The 21,250-nt window shown below is 39.2% G+C and overlaps 1 protein-coding gene across 9 annotated transcripts in view; it reads left to right on the plus strand.

Annotated features, from left to right (window-relative positions):
• The window catches only part of plce1 (phospholipase C, epsilon 1), an 84,499-nt gene that overhangs the window by 48,651 nt on the left and 14,598 nt on the right, over window positions 1-21,250 (plus strand). For 4 of the 9 annotated variants that reach the window (XM_032502386.1, XM_032502379.1, XM_032502380.1 and 1 more), the window contains 28 exons: window positions 1,719-1,873; window positions 2,061-2,228; window positions 6,365-6,510; window positions 6,656-6,803; window positions 6,967-7,077; window positions 7,205-7,314; window positions 7,445-7,561; window positions 9,198-9,239; window positions 9,625-9,753; window positions 9,848-9,984; window positions 10,393-10,499; window positions 10,702-10,826; window positions 10,964-11,108; window positions 11,525-11,689; window positions 12,035-12,149; window positions 12,382-12,547; window positions 12,659-12,781; window positions 13,623-13,759; window positions 13,868-14,106; window positions 14,224-14,285; window positions 15,061-15,226; window positions 15,317-15,424; window positions 15,851-15,967; window positions 16,560-16,718; window positions 17,055-17,190; window positions 17,465-17,506; window positions 20,295-20,413; window positions 20,756-20,873. In XM_032502386.1, coding sequence (XP_032358277.1) covers window positions 1,719-1,873; window positions 2,061-2,228; window positions 6,365-6,510; window positions 6,656-6,803; window positions 6,967-7,077; window positions 7,205-7,314; window positions 7,445-7,561; window positions 9,198-9,239; window positions 9,625-9,753; window positions 9,848-9,984; window positions 10,393-10,499; window positions 10,702-10,826; window positions 10,964-11,108; window positions 11,525-11,689; window positions 12,035-12,149; window positions 12,382-12,547; window positions 12,659-12,781; window positions 13,623-13,759; window positions 13,868-14,106; window positions 14,224-14,285; window positions 15,061-15,226; window positions 15,317-15,424; window positions 15,851-15,967; window positions 16,560-16,718; window positions 17,055-17,190; window positions 17,465-17,506; window positions 20,295-20,413; window positions 20,756-20,873 — 3,612 coding nt within the window. The remainder of the gene's footprint in view (window positions 1-1,718; window positions 1,874-2,060; window positions 2,229-6,364; window positions 6,511-6,655; window positions 6,804-6,966; window positions 7,078-7,204; window positions 7,315-7,444; window positions 7,562-9,197; window positions 9,240-9,624; window positions 9,754-9,847; window positions 9,985-10,392; window positions 10,500-10,701; window positions 10,827-10,963; window positions 11,109-11,524; window positions 11,690-12,034; window positions 12,150-12,381; window positions 12,548-12,658; window positions 12,782-13,622; window positions 13,760-13,867; window positions 14,107-14,223; window positions 14,286-15,060; window positions 15,227-15,316; window positions 15,425-15,850; window positions 15,968-16,559; window positions 16,719-17,054; window positions 17,191-17,464; window positions 17,507-20,294; window positions 20,414-20,755; window positions 20,874-21,250) is intronic. The other 5 variants (XM_032502387.1, XM_032502384.1, XM_032502388.1 and 2 more) reach the window with 3 other exon arrangements.

Genomic DNA, 21,250 nt, shown 5'->3' on the forward strand with positions numbered 1-21,250 from the left:
TTCAACACACATTTTTTTAATTGGTCCTTCAGAATCTCTTAAGACCCTTATGTCACTGCCTTGTCTGACAGCCTTGTCTGCCTGTGTGTTTCCTAATTTAAAGCATGAATACATCAATACTTGAGTCCTCTGCATTGTCATGAAATTCATATTAATTTGAAGGTGTTTACATTTACATAGTTCTGTACTAATAACTGTACTAATACCTCCTCATATCTCATAATCTTATTTTTATGGCATTTTTGCCAACCTGTGCCATGCAATAATAGGAGGAGAGGAGCTGACCAATGGCAAATGTTGTGAACCAGATGAAAGTTCACATCTCGACTACATAGTGTGACATGTAGGCGTCACTTTTAGTAAATTTAAAGGATTTAGTGGATTACGCTGTCTCTCTAACTGTGATAGATAGCTCACACCTTCTGCATATCGTAAACTACACAATTTCCACTTATTCAACTTACAGTATCCCTTCCTTCCTCTCTTCCATCTTATCTCTGTCCTCTTCCCCTCTCATTTTTCCTCTCTCTGTTTCCTCCATGTTCATTTTCTCTGATCTTTTCTCTGTTCAAACAACCTCCAGTTCTATTTCTTTTAATCTTCACTTTTGTTTTCTTTCCATTCCTTTCTCTCTTCCCATTTATGCTTAAATGTCTCTTATGCCCAGTCTGTCAATGTCCTTGTCCTACACACACACACACACACACACACACACACACACACACACACACACTGAGAGTTCATTAACGAAGCTGTGAGCGGATCCACAAATCAACTGCGAAATAGCAGTTTTGCTCCTACGAGCGGCACTGCTGTTGCCATGGTTACTGTTCACATCTCAAGGGTTACCAGGGCAACCTTTAAGTGTGCGTCCGCTTATGTGTAGAAACACACTAGTGTGTGTGTGTGTGTGTGTGTGTGGGGTGTGTGTGTGTGTGTGTGTGTGTGTGGTTGTGTGTGCGTGTGTGGGGGGGATGACAATGTCCCAGTGACTAGAATAGGTTTTCTCATTTCTGTAATCAAAATGCAGGGAGTCCCTCAAATGATTCCTGGAAAAGCTCCTGCAGTGGAAAAGCCTGTTAGTTTATGTGGCAATCATCCCTGCAATGTACAGTATGTCTACCTGGCAGCTACACCACCAGTGTTGAAAACTGTCCATTAGTCTTTTGTTAGCAGAGATGAGGACAGGTTTGCATATGTGTGTGTGTAAACAGACCAACTAATGGACCTAACTGAAATCCAAACACAGGAACTGGCAGGTGATCAATGCTGTTTACTTCTGGAGGGGGGAAGTGTGCAGGCTTAGTCGAGGGGGAGAGAGTATGTGGTTTGCAGGGATTGATGGAGACTTGAGGTATTCAGGTTAATCCTGTAAAAGAGATGCACATTTCACTAAAGCTTACAACTTTTAGATAATATCTCACTTGTAATCCGTCCTCTCGGATTTCTGTTTGTAATTTTCTCGTATAAGCAGAAGCGGTCTCTGCTAGTGATGGCAAGTCATTCTCCTTTCTTTCCTTTTAACCCTTCTCTCTCGTCCTTCTCTTCAACTCTCTCTCACTCTGTTTTTATGAGTCCAACAGTCTTTTGTTCTCACTGTGCGCCCCAAATACGAACTAGTTTGTGATATGACGTGAAAAAGTAAGTTCAGCAAGATCAGCAATGTAAGCCTTGATCTCTTTCTTCTTTTGTCTGCTCCTCTTTATCTGTCCATCCAGAGCGTCAGCTGGCCAACAGTATGACCAGCAGTGGCTCTTTTCCTCCCAGTGTCAGTGGGATCAGCAAGGAGCTGGTGGAGGTGCGCCACCTTGTTCAGTTCCCTGAGGAGATCGCCTGCATCCTAACCGAGCAAGAGCAGCAGCTTTACCAACGGGTGGGTGGACATGCACGCAAACGCATCTCTGGGACAAAGAAGTATAAAGAATATTTCTATTAGTTTGATTGTAACAACTGGGTGGACGTTGGATGAGAAACGATTTGGAGAAAATGACTAACATCAGATGAGAGTTTAATTTTAAGATGGCAGTCATTATAATTCACTCGTCTGTTCCTTCCTGCAGGTCTTTCCCCTGGACTACCTCTGTTTCCTCACCCGAGACCTGGGCACTCCCGAGTGTCAAACCAAACGGCACCCAAACCTCAAGGCTTCACTTTCGGTGCCCGCCATGTCTACCCAGAGTGCTCAGCGAAGTAACGCTGTGGAGGACCTGGTGGCGCGCTTCAATGAGGTGAGAAGCCGGGTTGTTTAAAATGTGGTTTATCGGATTGTTATGCTTTTTCTCAAGTTATTTATCTTTATTTATCTATTTGTTGTCTATTTCACACACATGCAACCAATTATCAAACTAGTTGCAGATTAATTTTCTGGCGAATGATTATTGTTTCAGCTCTACTTCTAACCAGACATCCAAATATTTTACCCTTTTCTTGTGTCACCTTTAGTTTTAAAGACAGTGATTCATTATAGTAACCTCACACAGTCGGATTATATCTCACCAGTTACGTTTTTACTACATGATTTAAGACTTGATGCCAATCAGCAAACTATGTGGAATAGTTGAATGGTGCGACTGCTGAATGCCTTAAACAACTTCTTAAACAAGACCTTTTAGAGATGTTATTCATGTTGAATGAGGCCACTTGTTAACTATTGGAAAAATTAAAAAAAAACAGTGCTTGAGTGCCCTTTAGTGACCTCCCCTTAATGACATCATCAGAGACATTAACAATGCGTGTATTGCGATTTGACATGAATGTGAAAGGTTGAAGAGCTTAGCAGACCAGTAATTGTGTTTTCCCAAAGCTGGATTTGCGTTGTGGTATTTGCCGTGCGAGTCATAGCAACTTATCAGCTCATGTCTGATGCACACACTCTGTGTACACAAGCGCACACACACACTTCACTTCAGTGGTGTAAGTTGGCTGAAGTTACTCTCCTGGGCCTTGTGTCTTTTATGGTGAGTGACTTTGAGAATAAACAATCACAACACTGTACTGCTGAGACAGAGAAAGCGAGAGAGGGCAAGATTGATTGGAAACGATGATGTCATCTTTAAGTTGCGTGCTTCTCACATCAGCTGGTTTTCATTTAAATCGAGAGCGAGAGGAGAGACGCAAAAAATCTAACGTTTGTTGTAGCCATATATGGGCACAGTGCAACAGGAGTCAAATGACAACAGTGATTCTCTCTTTGAAGACACCGATGAAGCTGGCTTCAAATCGTGACACTCTCCGAACAAGATGAGATACTGTCCAAGTATTCTGTTCTAGCTTTGCCTGTGTACTACAGTTTGGACAAGCTTTCCTCAGAGATTGTGGACTGTGTTGTGTCAAACATTTACGTTAGAAAGTAAAAGGATCTTGCAATTTTTTTAATTAATTTTCATCTCTTCACATTACAAGGAGTTCCTACTGTTTTTCTAAACAAACGATTAGTTGATCGATCAACAAAAAAAGGACCAACTATTTTTTTTAAATTGATTTATTTAAGCATATTAAGCAAAATGGCAGCCATTAATCACAATTCATAGTTTCAATAGTTTTATTCAACTGTAAACCGACCATCTTTGGGCTTTGACCTGTTGGTTCAACAAAAAAATTTTTTAGGCTCTTTCTGATATCATATAGACCAAACAATTCAATTAATTCAGAAAATAATCGGTTGAATATTTGGTAATGGATACAGTTTAGTTGCAGCCTTATTTACAATAACTCATTCTTTACTGGCTTTTGGTCTCAAATAGAACATTTTTGGTATTTAAAGTCACTTTATGGAAATACATTTGCAAGTAAGGATTTTTTTTTAAATAAGCTATGTTCTAAAAAAGAGATATTCTCTATAAGTGACTGGACTGGAGCCACAGTTTGGGATATGATACATTATTATCTTTAATTTATTTACTCACACTTGATAGACAAAATATTGTAAATGTAAATACTTTTTTTTTTTTCTCCAAAGTATCTTCAGTAATTGTTTTTGATCCTGTTCATTTTCAAGCCAGTAATGGGAGTGAAAGATTACGCAGTTAAAGAGGATAGCACGGCAAGAGAATATTTGTAGGTTGTGAAGGGTGAGAAGTTTGAGCTCTTTTCTGTCCGTGTTTAGCTGTTACAGGACAAGTATGTGTTAATGCATTGACCTTGTCTGTCAGCATTAGTCATGTAATTCATCTATCAAGGAGAAACTGATCGTCATCGTTCTAATAATATATTACACAAATAACTAGTAACACGCTCACAGATAGAGACAGACAGACGGACAGACAGACGCATACACAAACATCAAAGGGGGGATTAGCTTGTACCTAGCTCTGTGCGTGCATGCGTGTGTGCGCGTGCCTTGTCAAGGTGCTATTGATAACACCTATGTTATGTATGTAAGGGAGGATGTTGTTTGAGGAAACATTCTGTACGACGTTAGTCTGTTTTACTGTACTCCTGTACATGTTCTTGTCTCTTGTTTGCTCTCTTCTGCTTTTGTGTGCCATCACACTGGTTTAGATGGTGACTGTAAGTAAACCCAATCGCTGACATGGCTTTGCTTGATGTCATAACGCTAGAAGTGACTGATGGCAGATTTTCCCGCAAGGGGCACACATCCTGGCATAATCAAAGCAGGGCAGATAAGAGACTGTAGGGTAGCAAGGCTGTTTGTCAGTTAGCCATATACAGAAGTGTTTAGTACAACTGAAGCATGCCGTTAATAGAGCAAGACACTGAATCCTCGCCAGCTTCAGGAGTATTTTTCTATACATGACGCTCAGAAAAAAATGGAAATTTAACAATTCCATGACAAGTAGCCAAAATAGAAAAAATTGGAACTTTAACTTGAGTTTTCTTTTTTCATGTTTCTCAGTTTGAATAAATAAAGACGTTACATTAGTGAGAGCAGTTTAGAGGAGACTGTTAACTCTCCAAGATGGATTGCATTTGCACAGTTACCCTCCCAACCCTCAACCCTCCTCAAGCCCATGCTTCTATCACACAGGAATGCATACACTGGTGTGCTTTCACTTACATTGGACAGGGAGAAAAATGTGAGACTTAACAAACCATAACACTATTAACACAAGGAAATTTGAAATTATGAAAGACAGCTTTTTAGGGTCAACCAAATGAAGTTAAGCATTTTATCAAACACTTTAGATTATGTGTTTATGGATTGAGTTATGTGTTTGTAGAAGCTCATATCTAAGATTTCTGTATATATTGTGTGTTAAATTGTATATACATATGTGCCTGAGGTTGATATGTGAGTATCCATAGTCTCATACCTAGTGTATGTTAATGGATCTGTATTGTGTTTAGGCTGGGTTTTTTGGTGCACGTGTTATGTATGATTTGTGTGCTTGCTTGTGAATTAATCCAGGTCAAAGGTGACATGGGAACAATTTAAACATTTTACCAGTGTTTCAACACAATCTCAAACACAAACTCTACATGTGCAATTTTAGTTGTACTTTCTTGCATATTTATTTAGTCCCTGCAAATTAAGACTGTGGTGGGCTTTACAGATCCTTACATAACCCAGTAATAGTTCTCTGGGCAAGGGGGGTGTTTTGATCGCCTGAAAGAGGGTTCAGGAAGTTTCAATGCATGTGGGATTTAATGTGCGTGTGGAATCATTCAGGAGGCTTTAACACAAACTCGTAAGTAAGGTGTGTGTGTGTGTGTGTGTGTGTGTGTGTGTGTGTGTGTGTGTGTGTGTGTGTGTGTGTGTGTGTGTGTGTGTGTGTGAGAGAGAGAGAATGAATGTTGACCCCAATGCATATCTGGTTCCTCCATCATGTCTTTTGCGCATGCTGGAGGGCAGTCAGCGCAGAGACAGAGTGCAGCTGATATACACGCTGTATCTGATTTCATTCTTTCGGGTGTGTGTGTTTGCCTGCGTGTGTCTGTGTGTGGCCAGCTGGCATGGTCCTGTGCATACATTACCACTTTAGAGACAGCTCATACCAGACTTTAAAAGAGATGACATGAACACAAGAAAGACCACACACAATAAACAGTTTCTGTAACAGCCTTGTACAGTTTTAACACAGTTACCTACCTTGTCCAATCTGAAAAGTCCACACACATTTACATTTTATACCTGGGGTGCCCAAACTTTCGAGCCCCACTGTGTATGTACACACACATATATATATATATACATATATATGTGTGTGTGTGTGTGTGTGTGTGTGTGTGTGTGTGTGTGTGTGTGTGTGTGTGTGTGTGTGTGTGTGTGTGTGTGTGTGTGTGTGTGTGTGTGTGTGTGTGTGTGTGTAATAAAATTATATATATATATATAAATTATATAATAGTGTAATTATGTTATATATATATATATGTGTGTGTTAAATGTAAAACTCTTTATCAACAGGTGAGTTCGTGGGTGACGTGGCTTATCCTGACAGCAGGGTCCATGGAGGAGAAGAGAGAAGTTTTCTCCTATCTAGTCCATGTCGCTAAATGCTGTTGGAACATGGGAAACTACAACGGTGTCATGGAGTTCCTGGCTGGTCTCAGGTGTTACGGCACACACAGACAATAACTCAAATAAGCTCATAAACTATACACAGATTTATTTTTTGTATCTTTTGTTTTCTTAAAAGAATAGCTGCTCACACAGAATCACATCTTTCACCAACTGACATTTGATATTTGATATCAGGTCCCGCAAGGTGCTAAAGATGTGGCAGTTTATGGACCAGTCAGACATCGAGACCATGAGAAGCCTAAAGGACGCCATGGCTCAGCACGAATCTTCTTCTGAGTACAAGAAGGTTGTGACAAGAGCTCTCAACATCCCGGGATGCAAGGTGGGTTGTTGTTAATTTAAATTTGGGACTTTTGGTAATGCAATGGTCTAATTGCACTGTAATACTTCATACTTCCTATTTCTTACTTATCTGACCACTATAATTAAACAAATTGCAGTACAGTAAATAATGGGATGGGATTTTCTCTGTCCCTGCACAATAGGTGGTGCCATTCTGTGGGGTTTTTCTGAAGGAGCTGAGTGACGCCTTGGATGGGACAGCAAGCATCATCAGCCTGAAACCACCTCTAGATAATACAGAGGACTCAATAGAGGTACTGTAAGCACTCATAAGTATTCACAAACCAACACACATGTCATAGAACTGACTCTAGCAGTAAGAATCAGACATCATGTGAGTGTAATTCATCCTGTTTGTTTTGTCTGTTGTCCTGTCTTTAGTTTGCGTCTGACTACAGCGGCCAGCAAAACTTCATGTCGCGGTCTGGTTCAGATGGACTACACGTCCCAGAGAAAGAAGCCACTGTCAGCAACATCCTCCAGATTATCAGGTAAACTACATCTTTGGAAAAAAAAATTTGACAATGTTTTGTACAGCTGTTTGTGCAACTTTCTTTTACTCACCATTTTGCTTTGATCTCTAATAAATTCTGTTCTGACTTTTCTCTTTCTGCTCCTCAGATCTTGTAATCGTAGTTTAGAGGCAGAGGATCCTGATGAGGCGTCCACTAGTCCCTATTCTACTGGTCCATCCCCTGTGTCCAGAAACAACTCTTTCAGGGACCGCTGCCGCAATCAGTCAGTACCCCTCCCCCCTTTCTTTACATTTTGTTTTCTCTGTTTACAACTCTGGAGCTCATACAAAATGACTGTCTTACTTAGGGATACCTTAGAAGGGTGAATGTTTTCTGTAACAGTCTTGAACCCATCCAGCTGAAGGATGATCTGTGGGGGGATGTGGTGACCAAGATTATGAGACACAGTACAGGACAGTATCAAATGGCACATAGCATTTGACACAGTCCATCAAGACACAGGGACACTGTGTCTCAGTTGATTGCATAAAGCAGTTGCTTTCACTCTTTTGTTTACTTGTGTTTTACTATTTATTTTTTTACAGGTGTCTTGTTTTAATGTGTTTGTATCTGGGTAGAGCAAGTATTTCTTTTATCTCAAATCCCTTTCTATGATCTCTTACAGTTTGTGTCTATGGTTGTATGGAAATGTTACATTTTTAGCAATGATAAACCTCGTCTTCATTTGTATATCCGTATAATGTAAACCATATTACTTTAGTTTAATGCACCCTACTTTGAAATTTTTTGGCGATCCACTCCTTTAAGGCACATTGGAGAGATTCTATTGTTTTGCAGTGTGACCCTCCCTGCCAAAGGTCTGTTTCCAAAATTGTGTTCTTATTTTTCTGGTCGTTCACAATGATTCATAGACAAAGTAAAAAAACAAAAAGGTCTGCCATATACAGATTAATATCACACTATGACTAATGCTGAGCTGTGAACGATTGGCATGGCTGGATTCTTACTTCAGAATAAAAACATTAATTTCCGTGCCTCATCACAGTTAGAAGGCTTTTGTGGACATGCAACCACAGCAGTCTCTTTTGGAATAATAAAACAATTGCTACATAACAATTTAAAAAGACTTGAAGTTAAAATTAAATATTTTAGTGGTTGTATGCTCATTGAAGAAAACGTCATGGGATTAATTAAACAGCATGATAAAAAATACAGTGCTTTTCCTAGATTGGATTGTGTGGTCTGCACATTTATTCCACGTTCTTTTACAAAAAACATCCTGTGTTCATGAAAGACAACTGTGCTAGTTGTCTTTCATTAACACACAATAATCTTTTTGGAAGAGACACATTTTCAGATTGTTATTGAGATGAGGTGGTGTTCACATAAACCCCTGTGTCACAGAGATAAAAGATAACAGGTTAGTTTCCTGTCAGGACAGGAAGGAACAGAGCTCTGGTACTGTTTAGCTCACTGGTGGCAGGTAGCTGAAAGCACAAGATGGAAGTTGGACACTAACATACAATTGTGTTTGAAAAAGTATTTCATTTCAAGCTTGTGCTGTGGTGTTTGTATTGAGGAAACCTGGTTTATCTTCTCAGTTTTTGTGGACAGTTTTCTCTGACTGAGTTATTATTTCACATTAGAGCGCAGGATAACAAGTCTTATTTAATTTTGGCTAGGAGTATAGTCTTGATTTGTTTGTACTGGGATACTGATAAATATTATATTTCTTACTCAAAGAGGTTTAGAACTTATTTTCCGGTGTTTCTAATCTTTTCCACTGCCGACCCCTTTTTGCAATTTTTCTTCCAACTTCTGTATAGAAACCTCTGTGTCCTCTCTTCATTTGTCTCACACTTCCTCTGCTCTTTCTTTATCCCCTTTTCCTATTCTAGTTCCCATTCGTTTAGGGCACCGCCAGAATCAAACCATGTCTTGTAAGTGGTTATAAAAGTATCAGTAGTTTGAGTATGCTGCCTAACGTCAACGTGGTTTAAGTTGCAGTCAAGGAATGTGCAATGACAAATGCATGATGCTTTTTTTGCTTGTTCAACTGATGCATTACAGTACAGAGTACATTCCGTGTCTTACTGTATATGCAGGTAATTACTTACTTTTGACGGGACCTCAATGCATTTCTTTTTAAATAACCACTCTACCTGATTTGCTGCAATACTTGAAATTAAATGTAATAACAGTTTTACAAATTCCTGTGGAAATCATTCAAGGCTGAAATTCACATTATTAAAAAATGTTTTTCAAACTTTTCCCCGATCACAACTAAATCTCTGCTTTTAAAACCCAACTTCTACCCATCTTCAGATTCACGGTGGGGGACTTGTCGGATTTTGAGGGTAACTTGTCGTCTGAGCCGGTGGTGAAAGAGGTCGAGTTTCAGGGGACGGAGGAGACACACAGAGCTTTCAGCCATGGCACTGAGCTCATTCCCTGGTAAACAGCACATACACACACTTAGACACAAACACGTAGATAGCTCAACAGACCGTTCACACTTTTTGTGTTTTTATTTTTTTTAATTTTCAAGGTATGTGTTGTCAATACAACCAGACATTCACCAGTTTCTGCTGCAAGGGGCTACAGTCATCCACTACGACCAGGACAGCCACCTCACAGCTCGCTGTCTGCTGCGACTACAACCTGACAACACAACACTCACTTGGGGTAAACTGTGACAGAGAGTGTTCAGTATAATTTAAAAGACATGGGTATCTCCTCAGCTGGGAACCGGTTGTCATTAAGTTTGCCATTGATTAATCAGTGAATCAATTATTTGTTCAGATATGTAAAAAATATAAAAATGGAAACAATTCTGCTTATACAACGCTTCAGTTAAACTTACAACCTTGTTGTCTGTGGTTTGTATTGCCCAGGATGTTGTTGTATGTATCATTTACAGCAGTGAGGCCATTAACCATTATGTTTTAAAGATAGTTTAAATGTGTTTATCCACGGTAGGTAAGCGCTATGTCTTTTAAAACACATACAGTTTTAACTGGTTGTAAATGTTGCTTAATATCCTGTGCCTTAACTACATTTCATACATATCGTAAATGTGTTGATTTATGGCAGGTAAGCCTCAGAGCGGAGGGGCTGCCCCTACAGAGCAGCCACTGGGATTAGGACAGACTGTATTGGCAGGACTAGCAGAGGGCCTGTTGGACCTTGGTGTGGTGAAGGTTTGAAATGATTTTTTATTTTTTTACAAAAATAAGTTTAAAAAAAATATAATGTCTTTAGCTTTTTCTTTAAGTTCACATTGATAGCATTATTTCAGATATGATCACTTAATACCCAGAATTCTCAGATTTACGTTTGAATAGCTATTTACAGTCACAAGTTAAATTGCACTTATAATACTATGTTTATCTAAATGTACAGGCAGTGTTCCTGGGTCATCAGGGAGTGGACGTCCATGCTGTATGTTTGCAGAACAAGCTGAGCCAGATGAGCGTGGAGGAAAATGGTCTCAGCCTCCTCTATGGTCTCAGTACCACCGACAACAGGTCAGTGCTTTATTACCACCAGCGCCCTGCTTCAAAATCCGCTTTCTGAAAACTAATGTAATGTTACACTGGTACGCCGGTAAAACACCTTGCTGTTTACTAAATGTTTCAACGAATCTCCTAACTATTGCCACTAGACTCCTGCACTTTGTAGCCCCCAACCACACGGCAAAGATGCTCCATAAAGGCCTGTCAGAGTTGGTGAATGCAAACAGAAAATTAAAGAAGTTTCCTGACCAAAGGTTGCAGTGGCTGAGAAAGCAGTATGTCAGTTTGTATCAGGTAAGCTCTGAACTGAATGTTTCCTTGACAATAATTTTCTTGAAGATATGCTTGTTTCGATGTATGCTTGGATTTAAGGTGGACCATAGGTGGTAAAGGATAAAGTTAAAGCAAAGTATTATTGGTGTTTTTTCTCTCTTTTTCTTCATTGTGCTTTAAATCTAAAACCCCAAACTTGTCCCTAAAATATTTTGAAAGAGCCTCAAATTCCCAAAGAGCCTAAGGAACACTGCTCATCATATGAAATAATGCCATTAGGCATTTTGAACAAGTTCCATTTTCTATGGTCATAAAAATGTATGCAGCACACAAACAATGATATAAAAACTTTGATTTTAGATTAAACCTTGCCTTTTTTAACCCGTTGCTACCTTCCTGTTCATGAAATCCTTGGTGTCTGTGTTTGTCTCTGTTAGGAGGATGGCAGGTACGAAGGCCCTACACTTGCTCATGCCATTGAGCTGTTTGGTGGGCGGAGGTGGAACATGGCTACAGGCGGAGTGGAGAAATCTGCTGCCCAGAAAAACAGCCCTCTGAGCATCAATGATAAGACCAAGAAGAAGAAGAAGGTCCTCGTTAGGGTCAGTACATGTGCAAGTTGTTGCTGTGTTTAGAGACTACGTTTGGCCGACACTATTATCAACAATGAGTGAGCAGGCAAAACTTCAGTGTGTTGTAAGTGTAATCTGCTGACTGGGTTTTCACCAACATACTCCTGTTTTGATATGTTTTTACAGAACTCCCAGTTTTCTGCGTTTTTCTCAAATAATACAACTATTCAGTACACTACACATACAGTATGACAAGCTTCCTGTCCATTTCACAGTTCATTCTGGATCAATCAACTACAGACTCACACATATATAGTTTCTAACACTAAATAGTTTCTTGTTTTTAACATTTGTGTGTTTACACACCCAACACAGGGAGACAGTGGGGATGCCACAGATGACGAGATGGTTTCCAGGAAAACAAGGAGCTGTAAGGAGGGACTGTATCGAAACGGGCCGGAGTCTGACAGCATTGACCAAGAAGATCCAGGTTACATTTTACAGAGCTAATTAGAACAAATAATCAAATATCTGTAGAAGGATATGCCTAGGAAATGTATTATATTTTAATAACCCACAAAACTACACAATTTATAAAACAAACAAGCAAACAAGACTACACAAACCTAATTTCAAGAAAAAAAATCTTCACAGGAAATTTTCTATGGCACAGTGTTGTCTGTATGATTGGTATTTACCCTCAGTTCTCTTTGACTCCATAGACGACAGCTTCCCTGGACCATTTTCCCTCTCATCCAGTAAAAGTCCTGGATTGCTAGCTTCTTCCTCTTCTTCCTCCTCCTCCTCCTCCTCCAGCATGGTAGGGTCCAACCATTCCCGCCCGCAATCCTCTCCAATCCTCTCAGGAACTGCCAAGTCACAGCCAGGGTATGTACCATACTGTATACCAGGATAGGAGGTGTGAAAGTCTGATTAAAGCAGGAAACCTTATTTTTTCAGTCAAGTTACATTATGTAGCAATTTCTCTGTGGGTTGTAGGGCATGGAGCAGCAGGTCGTGGCACGGTCGAGGTAAAGGCTGTTTCAAAGGCTTCCAGAATCTCATGATTTCTGACAGCTCAATGAGCTTCATCGAGTTCGTCGAGCTCTTCAAGTCATTCAGGTAGATACCAAAAATGTGTCTACTACAGTAGATCCTGTTGTTGTTTTTTTACCTTGTTGGTACTCTGCATTATCAGTTGAGTAAGATACTGTCCCTAAAGCTGAGATTCACATACAAGCTTGGCAGACTTAACTTTAAGCTTTAAACAACTGTTAAATGTTTGATCTAAAACCTTGATCAAATATATCAATGCATCCGACTCTCAGTATTGGCTTAAAGCAATGATATACAGTATGTACATTGCACATCTTCTGTTTATTTCTGCCATTTCACTCCCTCCTTTTGTATAATTATTGTGTTCTTATCAATAGATCAATCAATATCAATAAATTCAACAAATGCTTCTCGAGGTTATCATGCCTGTGTCTGTATATTTAGCTTCTATTATATTTTTCCCTGTCAAATGAAAGGAAACAATGTTTTGCTTTGATAAGCACTGTATTATTCACATACAAGTCCTCCTACATTTCTTTGATTGTAGTTTATCCTCTCATCTGCTGCCCAGCAGTTTTTCCTTTAAAATGTCACACTTGCTCAACTAAAGCCAGGCAGAGAAAATGGAAGCGCAGTACTTCATCAGATCATTTTCTCAAAAAAACTGCTTATTTCTTTTAGCCATTTGACCATTGTCTGTCCAGCGGCTAATTGACAATCCTTTAAGCTCATGCATCAGTTTGTTATCAAGAACATTGAGATAAACTCATACTCATGACACCTTCCTTGGCAAGAAAACAAAATATTACAAAAACAGAGGATATGTCAAGTGAAAGTCTGAAATCCTAAAGTAAACTGCTTGTCGGTCTAAAGTGTCTGAAATGAGATTGTGCTGTTTCCTCCACAGTATCCGAAGCAGGAAGGACCTGAAGGAGTTATTTGACACCTTTGCTGTCCCATGCAGTCGTTCAAGTCCAGAGTCTCCTCCTCTGTACACCAACCTCAGCATAAACGATAAAGACACAGGGCTACAGCCAGACCTCGGTAAAAGAACAAACCGTTACATTCTTTTATTTATTGCCAGCTGTAAATGTGAAAATGTAAACCATTGGATCTCCCTTACTTTTGCGCTAATCTCTTCCTCTTTTCCAGACCTATTAACCCGCAACGGTTCTGATCTTGGCCTATTTATCCGGACGAGGCAGCAGATGTCTGACAACCAGAGGCAGATCTCAGATGCCATTGCAGCAGCCAGCATCGTGACAAACGGGACAGGAGTGGAAAATGCATCACTAGGCGTCTTGGGATTGGCTATTCCTCAGCTCAACGACTTCCTTGTGAACTGTCAGAGAGAACACCTGAGCTATGATGAGATTCTCAGCATTATACAGGTAGAGTTTGAAGCCTAGAGGGATGAAAAGCATTCAAGAACCCAAAAAAAAGAAAACTGGAAGGAAAAGAGTGTTGATCAATGGTAATTCATTATTTTGCATGCTTTTCTGTTGCAGAAATTTGAGCCCTCATCAAGCATGAGACAGATGGGTTGGATGTCATTTGAAGGCTTTGCAAGGTATAGTAAAAGCAAATTTTAAATGTTTGTGTCCTCACTGAAACGCAATTAAAGTATATACTGGATTAATATCCCATATCATAAAACAACAATATTACATACTTTATCATAACAAAAGTGGGAGTTAAAGTTTATGTTTTAAATGTACAACATTTTAATAAACCTATCAGTTATTTCCTGCTAATTGTAATTGGGCTGTAGTGCAATAGGGCTGACCAACTTGGGGGGAAATCTAATTGCGATTTTTCCGCCAGATATTGAAATTATGATCCGATTTGTGATAAAAAAAAAAAAAAAAAGTTTGGCTAAAGTTTGATATTCATTGTGTAACAGATAAAACATATCATGGAGCATAATAACTTGAATTGCCAGCAATACAGTATGTGTTTTTCTTTTAATAGCAGCAGGGAACATTAATCAGTCAAACACAGAAAATGTATCACTAAAGTTATAATAAGTCATAATAGTACTTTCCTGTAAACTTTTTTTTTTTTTTTTCCTTCTACAATTATGTTAAATAAAGTGATAAAATAATTATGAAAAATCCTCTGGAAATAGCACATCTATATTATTCCAGCATTTATCTTATGGAAAAACAGTAATCATAAGAAAAAATGTTAAACCACATGTTACACCAAACACCACCAAATTCAACTTAATATTGCACATTCAAATAATTAGGATCTTTACGATTAGCTAATCGCTTTCTTTCAAATCACGATTTCGATAAATAGCATTATGTAGTAGTATCTAACCATCCCTTATTCCGTACCAGGTTTCTGATGGATAAGGAGAACTTTGCTTCTCGTAATGAGGAATCCCAGATGAACCCGGAGGAGCTGCAGTACCCTCTGTCCTACTACTACATTGAGTCTTCTCACAACACTTATCTGACTGGACACCAGCTCAAAGGAGAGTCCTCTGTTGAGCTCTACAGTCAAGTAAGTGGGCTTTCTGCCGATATGAGCCGCACTTCAGATTTTTCTGGACCCACAATCGTGTCATGATCATTAAATGTTAATTTTCACCAGGTGCTGCTGCAAGGCTGTAGGAGCGTTGAGTTGGACTGCTGGGATGGAGATGATGGCATGCCAGTTATTTATCATGGACACACGCTTACCACTAAAATACCCTTCAAGGTTAGAAATTACAATCAGAAAAGAGAAAGCCATTGTTGCAAAAAAAACTAAAAACTAAAAAAACAATCAATCACATGATCTTTTTGCTTTCTGCTTCATATCAAACAACATCATATCAAACAGAGCCATATCAACAAAGCACAATAATACTGCTGTGTGTTGTATTTATTTTGACAAAAGTAGAAAGGCTGAAATTCCGTTTTCAACTGATCTCCGTAAACTAGCTCATTGCTCTTAAGGGACATATCAATGCTATTTCTTTTATGTAACTAACCAGAGCCCACAAACACCTGTATGTTATTTGATGATGAATCTAAGTGCTGTTTGAGTAAATCTCATTAGTATTGGTTTCCATAGAGCTTAATTGTTTCATATGTGATTTAGAGCGTGATTTTTAACAATTAAATCTCTCCCATGATCCTCCAGGATGTGGTGGAAGCAGTTAACCGGTCTGCATTTGTCAATTCGGACATGCCCGTCATCCTGTCCATAGAGAACCACTGCTCCCTTCCACAGCAGCGCAAGATGGCTGAAATCTTCAAGGTATGGCCGCAGCTATGTCAGAAATTCAGACATTGCACAAATATAGATAGAACTTTTCTTATCATGTGTGTTTTCCATGTGTTAGTTTGTTTTTCGGATGTTGTTGGTATTTTCTGATTAGTTACAGAGCAGTTTGCAATAGTAGAACTCCACTTATTTGTTTTCGATGCCCAGATTTTCTCAGCTGCTGCAGGAATTCGAACTGGCGAACTCTTTTCTAATCTTCAGGCTACAACTGTTCCTTTTTTATTTCTTTATTTTAAGTTGTATACTCAAAGCCACACAAATCTGGGCACAACAGATACATCATGGAATGTCATAGTGCTTTCATTTAACAAAACTTCCCAACGTCCTATCTTCCCTGGAGACTAACTTGAGTAGCTTGATAAAAAAACAAAAATCTTTGATGTTGAGACAGCTCTACTGCCTCTGGCCAGCCTATGTCCCCATGGGCTCGTTTATTTGCAATGCTGTTTTGCATTGATAAAAGCACTTTTATTTTCCTCTCCTCCTTTCACTTCATATTACATTCTGGTCTGTATCTGACATAATTTGGTAGTCTGTCTATCACGTTTTAATGTATATCCTGTAGACGGTGTTCGGGGAAAGGCTCGTGACTCGCTTCCTCTTTGAAAGTGACTTCAGCGATGACCCTCACCTGCCATCGCCACTGCAGCTGCGGGGGAGGATCCTCCTCAAGAACAAGAAGCTCAAAGCACACCAGGCACCAGTGGACATACTTAAACAGAAGGTCAAAAAGGATCCTGTCCTGTCCACACATATATAAACATTTACATAATTTATATTTTTCAGGTAGCTGTAGTGCATTCAATATTTAGCAGTGTTGATTAGAGTGCTGTCACATAAATAATGGATGCTAATATGCTCAAATGTACACATCCCAACATTTTTACTTAGTTTACCTAGCACACATAATGTGCTTCAGTATATACACACTATAGATTTTCTGCAGATAAGAGCTTGTATATTTACAGGCAATGGGTAGAAATAGATCAAATGTCAGATAAAAGATATCTTTGTATATATTAGGTAACTAACTTGTACAATATGTTAACCATTTTTACAGGCTCACCAGCTGGCCCACATGCAGGCCCAGGCTAGCAATGGGTCAACAGGGGTTACTTCGCCTGGAAACCACACCAATGAGGAAGAGGAAGAGGAAGAAGACGAGTACGACTACGACTATGAGTCTCTATCAGATGGTAAGGAGAACTGCAACGGGGTTTAGGATCCCTGGAAACACATTTCAAACACAAAACTACCTCAAAAACTCTACTTAAGATTTCCATAGATTCTCTGGTTAAAACATCACATCAATTCTATTTTTATTCTTATGTTGTAGCCACTAAATCAGTTTCGGTTCACACTTTTATTCTGTCTCTTTTTTTTTCTTCAAACACTTAAGTTTCTCTTTATGTTATCTTCTATTCTCATTCCCCTCCTTTCCTATTTTATCTTGCCTGTTTTTCCACGTAGCTGATGTCCTCACAGCCTCTACTGCCTCATATGGCCTGGAAGGTAAATGCACGGCTGTGATGCGCCTCTCTATGTACCAGTGTTTCCATCTAATTTTGTTTTGTGGTGGTAGCTGTTGGTCTTTTGACCCTGGAATTGGGTTTTAAAGGGAATTGGGTTTTAAAGGGAAATTATGTCTCCTTGTTGCAAATGTACTTGCTGTGCTTGTCTATTATTGCAGAATAACTATTGTGGAAACACTGGTATGTAGACGTGCACTAGTGATCTGCATCGTTGCCCGTATACTGTAACAGCTGCTAGCTTCATGCTTTTTGTGGACGTCAGGTTATGTTCTGATGCATTGTAACATAGCCATCTATTGTTCATGCTAAGGATCACTTCAAATTTAAACCATTACATATTATTATTATATCTGGAACCCAGTAAAAACTTAAAATAATACCGTCTAATCCATTTGATAGTAAAACATATTCCGGGAATTGTGTTGTTTGACGGTTTGAGCTGTAGTTAATGCGCTCACACTGAGGACGACCTCTGCCATCCTCCAAGACATCCTCCCTCATTCTCCAATGTAGCTCATAAAATAAGGTCAACCATGTGTGTTCTTCAGTACAGACGTTAAGACTGCTCTACTTTGTAGTCGCTATTATTCATAAAGCTTTTAGAATCACAATAGGGTGGCACCCAAGCAAATTTATCGCCGCTAAATTGCTAACAATGGATGCTTTGTGAAGTCGGGAGTGTTTTGTCATGATGATACATTATGTAAGTGCAGTAATGCAACATGCTTAACTACCGGCTTCCTCCAGCATTTGTACTTTGTGTATCCATCATCCAATATGATTTTAATTCTAAATCAAATTCTCTCATGAACACAATGTCTAGAGCAATCTGGATATTGTTTAAAAAAAACAAAAAACAGTTATTTTGATTGTGAGTTGTGTGTGTTTGTGTTTGGCGTGCTTGTTTTTGACATGTGTTTGGCCTGCTTTTATGTAATTGGAATGGAATTGTTTGGACAATTCTGCTATATTAATAAAGTATAGAGTGGGGGCCAGATGGGACCATACTTTCTACCTTTAGACTGTCCTTAAAAAAAATGTAATTAAAACATCAAAATTAAATTAAAAAAACCCACATTTTATTAATTTCAATCAGTATTAGCCTGATTTCTCTTTCACATCACCTCCCTCCCCCCTCTGTACTGTATTTGTCTGTGACCTCGCCAGTGGCTGGGCAGGCTCATCAGGGAAACAAAACAAAGCCATCTGGTTTCTCAGGCCCTACACTGCCCCCTCACTAAACAACTGACCAGGGGAAACTACCCTGTCACAGTCGCAGTCCCGGGGCTGCTCTCTCCTAATCCACTTATCGGTCAAAGACCTTTCAGAACCATTTCTCTCATATAAACCTCATAGATTGGTTGATACCTTCTTTTTTTTTCAGTAAAATATTAACCATAATTCAGACAGCTAGCAAGATATGCTGACTACATAAACTACACCCCACCCTCCACTGTCTCCATTTGACCCTACATGCTTCTACTTGACATCAGCTGGCCCAGTTAATACCTTCTGTTGTTGAACGGTAGCTTTTTCATATCACAGTCTGGCCCAACTCTCTTCTCTGGCTACCGCCTACAGGGTGACATCCAGGGTTAACTCTGTTGCTGAACCTTTTTCAAAGGCAAAGATTCCAAATGTCAGGAATTAAACAAGTTTTCTGTGATAAAAGTCTTCTGCCTTTTCAAGCTGATATGTTTCCTTCTGTGTTTTTGGCTGCGATTAATGTGTAGGAGGAACCGGAGCAAAGGGAATAACTCCCTACTGTTGCTCCTGTTTACAGTTGATAGACATTGCTTTGAATATCAACGAGGATGGGCCTTTGTGCGCTTTTGCTTTGGAGACTGCTTATGGGCTCTGCAAGTAGTCAGGGATATTGAAAACTGCTTTTCCCTTTATAATTATTCTGTAATTTTCCACACCTGCAGTCATCTAAAATGCATAATTAATCTCTGAATGAAATGCAGAACCACTGTATATTATTATTATAATTAATTGTATGTGGATACATGCAAACAACATGTATGTGATCTCATTCATCACATATCACTATCCTGTCCATTAGACTGTGTAAGTTATCTATGCAGCAAACACCATGGTTGAATGCTGAAGCTAATGCAGAAGTGCCTTTAAGCTGCAGTTACAGTAAATATATTTTCTGACTTTCTTGGAGTAACAAGAAAAATGTCTTTTGAAATACAAAGTCAGCATTTGTTTTTACAAGAAGTAAGATTCCCAATGCTAAATTTACTTATTCTTAAATATACTGTATACTGTATCTGAAAAGTGATTTAACATACGGTATATCAACTGGGCCATCATCTCCAATGCATTTCTATTCAACAAATCCAAATCAAATTCAACATTCAACTATCTTAGATCAAATGTTGTCGGCTATGCTAATATACATTTTTTTTAAATGGATTGAAGATGGTGTGCAGGAATTACATTTATTAAGAAACGTCCATGTCCTTAAAAAGAGTTATGATTGGGGGCGGGCATGCTTGATTGGCAGGTATCTTAACCTGTCACATTCAACCATCATTGTTGCACTTCTTTTAGTTTCCCCCAGATTCTTCACTGTTTTCTATTTGTATTTGATCCAATGATACTTTTAATTTGCACTGCATATTCATGTTTGTTGTTTTTGACACTTGATTCACACACAAAACATTCTCTGCCAGATCCGTTTTCCTAAACACAGTATTCCTACAGTTACACCTATTAACACTTGAGAGCTACTATAATTCATTGTTTTATCTAAATAGATAATATCCTGGATGACAAACCAGAGGGGAAGAGCTCAGCAGACAAAGAAGAGCAGCCTGTTGATGAAATACCGAAGAGGATGAAGAAGTCTGATAGCACCACGCAGAGCAAAGGAAAGGTAGGGAACTACAGTGTAACATATCCTGAAGAAGAAGCCTATTTCATAGCTACTTGCTGCAAGTGGGTAGTTTGGCTGTTTGGATTCAAGCCACTGCTTATAAGTATTTTTTTGGTTAAACCATTTTCCTGGTAGAAACAGAAAGAGGATACAGAAGAATATACATTCTTAGATTGAATTTGCTGATGATGTCAAACTATGAAATGTGGACAGCAAGGTACCCCTACTCCCTTCTGCATGTGTATCTATGAAGTTCAGCTTTAGCTCCAATAGTACACCACTATCTCTTTAAGTAAAATGTTTACAGTGTTGTCCGTGTCCTGTGTCTACCTGCACCTGTAGGTCTTTGACATGGAGCTGGGCGAGGAGTTTTATCTTCCTCAGAACAAGAAGGAGAGTCGACAGATTGCCCAGGAGCTGTCTGACCTCATCATCTACTGCCAGGCTGTGAAATTCCCTGGTAGATAATATTTTGTCATTCAGTCGCTTTGTCACATACATACAGTGGCTCCTTTTTCTTTTTCACTGATTCAATGTGATTTATTCTCTCTAACAATCTTTCTTCCATCCTCACATCTTTTACTTTTGACATGCTGTGCTTTGCAATATCTCTTTTTTCCGTCCTGTCCCAGTCTAATCCACTCCCATGTTATATTTAAGGGGTCAAACCTTTCCCCATGTTATTTTTTTTTCATTGCTAGACATTTAATTTCCCAGTGTCACACTCCATTCCTCTCCCACACTGGACACCCACAGAGATGATGACTCCTTTTCTACCCATGGGAAAGATATGGTTACTTCGTTGTGTTGTCAGTCCCAGAACTGCACTACAAACAC

The sequence above is a fragment of the Etheostoma spectabile genome, chromosome 21 (genome assembly GCF_008692095.1).
Source record: "Etheostoma spectabile isolate EspeVRDwgs_2016 chromosome 21, UIUC_Espe_1.0, whole genome shotgun sequence".
NCBI lineage: Eukaryota > Metazoa > Chordata > Actinopteri > Perciformes > Percidae > Etheostoma > Etheostoma spectabile.